At 35.8% G+C, this 8691-nt stretch overlaps 1 protein-coding gene across 1 annotated transcript in view; it reads right to left on the reverse strand.

Moving 5' to 3' along the window:
- PIK3C2G (phosphatidylinositol-4-phosphate 3-kinase catalytic subunit type 2 gamma) overlaps nt 1-8691 on the reverse strand; it is a 654890-nt gene that overhangs the window by 102645 nt on the left and 543554 nt on the right. The window contains exon 29 of the mRNA XM_007944442.1: nt 6675-6747. Coding sequence (XP_007942633.1) covers nt 6675-6747 — 73 coding nt within the window. The remainder of the gene's footprint in view (nt 1-6674; nt 6748-8691) is intronic.

Below are 8691 nucleotides of genomic sequence, written 5' to 3' on the forward strand. Positions count from 1 at the left end.
AAAAAAAAAAAAGGAACAGGTTTGCTGGTCTGATAGAGCCTACTGAGACCCCTGAGACTATGGCCCCTAGTCATCCTTCAGGTCTGGAACTGAACTCACTCCTATGTCTTCCAGCCAAACAACAGATAGGCATATGGAGTGACCATTTACATCAGGTAGATATACTCCTTGGAGCGATCAATCATGGGAGAACAGAAGGGCAGTGTTTCAACAGGGAGACAGCTGGGGCGATGGTGGTGGAAGTTCATGAGAGGGAAGGACACAGGGAAGAGGTAACTATGGGGAGGAAGTGGGAAGAGAGCTGTTACATGTACTACAGTTAATGTCATGAGACAAAATGTAGATGAACTTCTGTATAGAAGATGAATTTGCTTTGTAAACTTTCACCCAAGTCACAATTAAAATAAAAATCAATAAGGATAATAAATGAGTAAAATTTATAATATGCTAAATATAATAAATGATATGAAACAAACAAACACAAAAAAACCATACTCTAGAACAGGTTACAATCCTATTAGGAGCTAATAGGATAAAGGTCAAGTTGTGATTTCAAATGGGTTGATCAGGGTAGTTCTCATTGAGGTGAATTTTGAGAAAACACCCAAAGGAGGTGAAGTAGTGAATCATATGTTGGATAATACTTTCCTCACAAAGTAAAGTAATCATGATGATCATGAGCATCCTGCTTTATTTTGTGTTTTATATATTTTAATGGGGAATACTTTTCCAGTGTTTTTTCTCTCATACTTGATGCTGGTTTTGGAGCTGAGATAGATACATTTTCTTCTATGAAGACATTATCCATTTATTTGGTTTTGAGTTTTTTTTTTTTTTTTTTTTTTAATCAAGGAAGTTTGTTGAACTTTATCCAATGGCTTTTCTGGATCCATAGAGAGAGTCATGTGATTTTTTTTCCTTAAACCTATCAATAAGATATGCATTATAGATATTATGCATATTACTAACATAATAATTATAATACTATGTTACAAACATTCTTGAATTTCTGGTTATGGTGAATGATATTTCTTTAGAGTACTGCTGGATTGTTTTGGCTAATATTTTATTTAGAATTTTCCACTGATATTCATAAGTGAGATTGGTCTATGTTTTCTTTCTCACAATCCTTTTAATCCTTGAAATGAATGGTATAAATATTTTATGTGTTTCATAAAAACAATATGAAAAAGTTCCTTATTTTCACCTGCTTTGGAACTGCTTAAATAACAGTGGAATTATGTGATTTTTAAAGATCTGGTGGAATTTCTCTAGAAATTATTTAAACTTAGTACTTTTTTTAAGGTTGCTTTTTGAAGCTTTTTCTATTTATTTTATCAAACAATCTGTTTAGAACCATCTTTTTAGAGATTGGTAAATTTCTTAGGAAACTATCAACTTCAGAGAGACATACAAATTTATTATCACAGAGTTGAACAAAATAGTCTTTTACTATTCCTTAATTTCATTTTTTTTTTTCTATGGTTATTTCCTGCTTCTGCTTTTGGATTTTATGCATTTGCATCCTCTATGCTTTTGACTAAGTTACCTAATGGCTTATTTATTTTATTGTTTACTTTTTAAAGAAAAACAATTCTGAATTTATTTATTAGTCCATTATTTTCTGTGTTCTAACTCATCAATTTCTACTTTTATGTTTATTCAGGGTTTTTCCCTCCCTGTGTTTCATCGGTTTGTTTTGTGGCTCTTATTCCAATTATCCCATTGCTTTATCTTTTTCTCATATTGTTGTTGTTATTAGGTGCCATGGAGTTGTCTCTGACTTATAGCAACCCTATGCACAGCAGAACGAAACACCCCTGATCCCACACCAGCTCCGCGATCGTTGTTGTACTTGAGCTCATCACCGCAGCCACTATGTCAATACATCTCGTTGAGGGCCTTCCCCTCTTTCATCAACCCTCCACCTTACTAAGCATGACATCCTTTTCCAGGCAATGGTCCCTTCTGATAACATGATCAAAACAGGTGAGATGAAGTCTGGCCATTCTCACCTCCAAGGAGCATTCCAGCCACACTTTCTCCAGGAGAGATTTGTTAGTTGTTTTAGCAGTCCATGGTACTTTCAGCAGTCTTCACCAGCACCACAACTCAAAAACATCAATTCTTCTTCGGTCTTCCTTATTCACTGTCCAGCTCTCACATGCATATGAGGCAAATGAAAATATCATGGCTTGTGTCAGGTACACCTGAGTCCTCAAGGAGACATCTCTGCTCTTCAGCACTTGAAAGAAGTCCTTTGCAGCTGACTTGTCCAGTGCTATATGTCATCTGATGTCCTGACTGCTGTTTCCATTGATGCCAATTGTAGAACCAAGCAATGTGAAGTCTTTGACAACTTCAATGTTTTCTCCATTTATTGTGATGCTGCATATAGGTCTAGTTGTGAGGATTTTTGTTTTCTTTATATTGACATGTAATCCATACTGCAGACTATATTCCTCAATCTTCATCAGTAAGTACTTCAAGTCATCCTCACTTTCAGCAACAAAAGTTGTGTCATCAGCGTATTGCAGGTTGTTAATGATTCTTCCTCCAATCTTGATTCCACATTCTTCTTCATATAGTCCAGCTTCTTGGATTATTTGCTCAGCATCTAGATTGAGTAAGTATGGTGAAAGGATACAACTCTGATGCCTTCTTCATTTTAAACCATGCAGTGTCCCATTGTTCTGTTCGAAGGACAGCCTCCTGTTCTATGGACAATTTCCTCGTGAGTATGATGAAATGTTCTGGAATTCCCATTCTTCTCAATGTTATCCACAATTTGTTATGATCCACACAATCAAATGTTTTTGCATAGTCAATAAAACACAAGTAAACATCTTTCCGGTATTCTTTGCTTTGAGTCAAGATCCATCTGACATCAGCAATGATATCCTTCATTCCACATCCTCTTCTGAGTCCAACATTCCACAGGGGGCAGTTTTTATATTCCATGATATAAAGTATACTTCATGGCAGTTTGGAATTATGATCATGCATTTATGTGTCTTCAACATTTTAAACTTCTATTTCCATGGCTTTTTTGGTAGAATTGTTTTTTAAAGAAAACCCTACCTCATCATGGCTCTCTCTTCCTGCCAGAATTGTGCATTCTTTCTTTCCTAATAACTTTCTGAAATGCTGTGAAAAGTTAGAAATTTGAGTGTGTTTTGCATGTGATGTTAAATTGTAAATTACTAAGATTTATAATATAAAAACTTATCAACAATTGAAGATATTGATACTTGCTATTCTCTTAAGAAAAATATGCCTCCAAATTTAGAGCTGGAAAGTGCCTGAAATTTAGAAAAGAACTGTAACTACAAAGCTTTTTTAATTTTTTTATGTACATTAAGAATTGTGTATAAATTGTTCAGAGTGTCTCTGTACTGACTCTTAAAACAACCAATAAAATGCCAATTATGAAACAAAATAATGTTTACAGATATATATATATATATATGTATGTATTGATAGATATTTCTTTGGGATCCTTGAATTCCTTGTGCCAGGATTTTTCATTTGATGTTATGATGTATGAGTAGAGTAGCATGATTTTGATTTCTTCCCTCATGTCTTCTTTTTAAAAAATGACAAACTACTGTGATAAAGAATATCCGTGTTCTCTATAGTTGTTCTTCCTATCATTAATCATTTATTTGATAATAATTTATAAACATATAGAAGAGTCCTGACACTGTGGTAGGCCCTGGGGATACAATAATTAGCCCCGTATACCTGGATTATATCATCCTGGTTGTCTAGTTTACATATCAGCATACAAGCCAAAGTCATGGTTGCTATAAGTGTTTTGAAGAAAGAACATAAAGCAATGATAATTGAGATGAAGTCTGAAGGATGTAGAAGGCAGGATAGGTGTCAAGCACGCTAGGTAGAGAGAACTAAAAAAATGTAAGGTACTGAGGAGTTTGACTCAGTTGAGCAATTGGAAAGAAGCAGAAATCAAGATAAGAAATGGACTGGTATTAGATTGAAAAGAGAAACTGGTTGCATGCCAGATCCTTCTAGGACAGCATAACAAGGATTTTGGTGTTCGTCCTATGGGCAGGACTGGCTGCATAATTAGTACACCCAGTGAAAAATGAAAATGTGGAGCCCCTTTTTGGAAAAAGAAAAATTAAGACTTTCAAGACAATGACTGAAGAATATTAAATAAAGCTCAGGATCTTTCTAAGTGCCATGCCCAAGCCCATGAAGCTGGCCCTGCCTAAGGGCAAGAAGAGCCAAGGAAAAGTTTTAAGTAGAGACCACTGGGTTGAAAGTTTAAAAGGTAAATTTCTCTATTGTTCTCCTAAGGTGTGTTTCCTTAGTGGCTAAAGACAAAGGAAAATTAATTTCTCCCAGATCCTGGGTTGCTGTTTGTCCCATAATAAGTCACCTGCCAAGATACATTATTCATCTTCTTAATTTATTAGTAGAAGGCAGTACAATGATGAAGTTCTGAGATTTTTGCTTAGGATAGTCCTGCATAAACCAAGATTTTGTATACTCTTGAATACTTTCATCTTGTGATCATTTAAAAATGTAAGCTCAAATTTTCAACTGACAAGAAAATACTTAATTCTTTTTGTTCTTACTGTGCTTCTTAGGATCATCTGACGAAAGAGTAAGAATTCGTAAGTATGAAAGAGGAAATAATTTTAAGGATGCAGGAAGACATAATTTCCTGCTAATCCATGTTTTTTACAATGACTTTCATATTCTTCTTGGAAGAAGTGTTTTGTTGTTTTAAGATAATAGGCTGTGTTTTGTATGCAGCCTATCAGCTAAAAATATTGAAAATCAAATCTTTTGTCCATCTTTGCTGCTAAAACAAATGTTGAGTATTATATGGCATGTTAACAAATCAAGCAAGTAAAAAACAAAAAGAATTCTCAAGCAACTAAAATGGTAATAATAATCCAAGATTTTTTTGTGTGTCTGTTTATTATCTGTTTTAAGCAATTTACAGAGAAATTATATTATCAGCAAAATTTAAAATTTGACAGTGATCCACTGTTTAATTTTTTGAAACATAGAGAAGCAATTTTCTTGTTGTTGTTGTTATGTGCCATCGAGTCGGCCCCAACTCATAGTGACCCCTCCTTGGTTTTCCGAGGCAGTATCACTACAAAAGTAGGATTGCCCAACCTTCCTTCCGAGGAGTGGCTGGTGGGTTTGAACCACCAGCCTTCTGGTTAGCAGTCAAGTGCTTTAGCCATTATGCTACCAGAGCTCCTTGAGGGATTTTAATCACAGAATAGAAGTAAATCTAGTACACCCTATTTTTTTTTTTTTTTAAATGTGACTTTCTAGAATTCTGCTAATTATCAGTGTTATTATTTTATTTTATATTGTAGTCATCATCCTTTTTTTGGTAGGTGCTATAAAATATAAGAAATTACCTTCCTTATCTAATATTGTCTATAGTATGACTATGTAATGAAAGCATAAAAAAGGAATAGCCCTTGTGAGTTAAATGTAAGGAAAGGAGTGAGTGATGTACAAATCCCATAATTAACATTTGTGAATACAGAGCAATTCATACTGGAGAAGCAAGTGTTTGATTTACAGTTACTTTTAGTCTAAGAGGAGAATTAAAGTAGACACAAACATAAATATATAACTTAAAAACCAATTATAGTATACAACCTGATCTCAATGTTCAGAGTTATACATCTCAAAGGTAACAAGGCTCTCAGATGGGAGCAGGGATGATAGGTTGATGGGCCTGATTTTTAAAAGCAGAGATTGAGGAGGTAAGTGTGGATAAAATAAAAGCTGGGAGTTGTGTGTGTGTTGGGGGGAACAGGTATGGGGTGATGTTTGGCATTATGTGTTTTCAATCTTGGGTGAGATAAATACCAGTGACAGGTATCCACAAGCCACTGCTTTGAATGCAATTCTATTACAAATATTTAAAATTGATAGAACATTCAAAAAGAGTTTGCCATCTAAGAGAGATGATAGAAATGTTAATTAGAATTAGTACACATTTGGCAGAAAACAGGTTGGCTGATTGTGCTAGGATGGTTTTAGACCCTGGTAAGAAGACTTTGTGAAGGAGGTAGAGTAATTGTTGCTCTTGAAAAGAGAGAAACAATAATTATTATCATCTATTACTTACTTTACTGCTTTCTAAGATGTGGAGTAAACTGCAAGTTCCAAAAAATAGGAAAACAACTCACTGCCATCGAATCAGATCTGACTCATAGTCACCCCTCTTTGGGTTTCGAGGCAGTATCTCTATGGAAGTAGATTCCCCAGTCTTCATTCCTAGGAGTGGCTGGTGGGTTTGAACCACCAGCCTTCTGGTTAGCAGTCACATGCCTTAGGCACTATGCCATCAGGAACTTTTCCTCTGACATGGAAGTCTATTTCAATGCACAATGAATTCAAATAGGTTAATTGTATAACATCATGTAGTTATGGTAATTGGACAAGCACATATGAGTTCAACTTGGAGAACATATTCTAATGGGTTTAGAAGCTTTGGAAATGGTAGAATGTATTCTTAAGTTCTCTATCTCCAAAAGAGATTTTAATTTGAAAACTGAAAAATAAATTTGGTTGAGATTTTCTTTCTTTCTTTTTTTTTTTTTTCTGTTTTTACACAATTCCATTGAAACTAAATAATTCCGTATAGTAATAATGGAGATTTCACTTGCCTGGGTTGAAAAGTGATGATTCTTCAATTTGTTTCACAGGTTCAGCAAGGAAAAAACTAAGTACATAGTCACTCTGAAAAACAAAATATATCACAATATCTTATGTTTATTATTCTATTCACTACTAGATGAAAACATTGCCTTTATAAAGAGATCATTATCAGCAAGTTTATTAAGACAATGCTATATAATTTTATCCTTACTTCAAATTCTTTATGGGATGAAGTCTGATTACATTTCTTCAGAAGACTCAATTGTGCTCATATCTTAGAGTTTACCATAAATATAAATATAAATATAAAATTCTTGAATTTTAATTATGCATGAATCTTACACTTCCATTTTCCAGATAAGTCATTGGACAAGGCTTTCCAAGAAAAATTGCTCTCACTAGCATATAGATGCTTACTTTGTGAGTAAGCATTAATCCTCAAGGTTCAATTCTATGAACTTTCATCTAGTATCTACTACAACCATAACCTTGAGAAATATTAGAGGATATTTAGAGAGAGAAAGATGCATAGGATAGTTCTGGTAAGATGGCGGAATAGGCAGAAAGATTGCACAGACCTTCTTCAAGAAAAAAAAGGAGAACCAATTAACACAGACACAGAAGATAATCCTGGACCCCTGAGCCTTGAAGGGAAGGATATAGAAGTGGACTAAACTCCAACCAGCAGAAGAATTTGTATGAAAATATCGAAACAGGAGACATACAGAGCTGTGGTCTGGCAGTGATCCTGAGTGATCCTGATGGCACAGACAGCTTGGAGATTGTCCAGTGGTGGTGGGACCTAAAAATTAGCCTAAAGATCAGTCCTGCTAGCCAGGGACTGCACATAGGACTGCTCTGGTTGCTGGGGAATAAAAGATGAGCAGCAACAAAGAGGAAGGCAGGCTGAGCTGTGGACTTTTGCCTGTCCAGAGGGTGCAGCCATTTTAAATGTTTACAAGTGGCTTGACCATTTTGGATATTTAAAGTGACAGCATTCTCCCAGATTCCAGGGGCTTAGGAACAGATTCCACTTGCCAGTAACCCTAAGGACATTCCAGACCTGGACGGCTGGAGAGGTGTGACATTCCCCTTGTTGCTCTTATACCCCACACCAGCTTGGTGAACAGAGGTGCAGTCCTCCCCCATTCCAACCCACCTTCTGGACCTGCAGGAACTCCATCCCAGTCTGTGTGCTCGGACCGAGCCTGGGTGCCCTGCTGTGCCTTCCTCCGATTTTTTTTCCTCTTTCTTTTTTCTGTTTTTTACTTTGCTTGTTTTTGTTTGTTTCAAAACCACTACTACTATTATTATTATTGGGAGCTCTGGTAGCATAGTGGCTAAGACACTTGCCTGCTAACCAGATGGCTGGAGGTTCAAACCCACCAGCCGCTCCTCGGAAGGAAGGTTGGGCAATCCTACTTCCATAGTGATACTGCCTAGGAAACTCAAGGAGGGGTCGCTATGACTCGGGTTTGACTCGACGGTACATAACAACAACAACAACAACATTATTATTATTACTATTGTCCTTTGTACCATTATCCTTTATTCTTCTCCTCCCAGATCCTAGTATTCAGATGTTTTTCTTTTCCCTGTTCCTGGTTGCAATTATTATTGTTTTTTTCTTTTATCTTCTTTTCTCATGGTTAACCCCATTCCTTGTTTTTCTTTTTGCATTTATCCCATTTTTTTTTTCTTCATTTTTTCCCCTTTATTCTTGGTCTTTTATTTCTTTGCTTGTTTGTTTACTGTTCTAGTGTGATTACATGGTGTATTTTTTGTCCATGGGCTTTTAATTTTTTGATGGTCAGTCTCTTGTAATTTTTGTCTAACTGAGTGGGAGATAGCAACAGTCCCCATAAGACACAACTACACCCACACCTCTTGCAACTTCATTTACTGAGTAAGAGCCACCACCTCCTTCTCCACCAATGGACCAATGATGAAAACAAAACAAAACACTAAGAAGAGCCTGAATCACCATTGGCTGCTCTTCATGAACAGTTAACAGAGATCTAAATA

The sequence above is a fragment of the Orycteropus afer genome, unplaced genomic scaffold (assembly GCF_000298275.1).
Source record: "Orycteropus afer afer isolate SDZICR_OR568_19922 unplaced genomic scaffold, OryAfe1.0 scaffold00126, whole genome shotgun sequence".
In the NCBI taxonomy this organism is placed as follows: Eukaryota; Metazoa; Chordata; class Mammalia; order Tubulidentata; family Orycteropodidae; genus Orycteropus; species Orycteropus afer.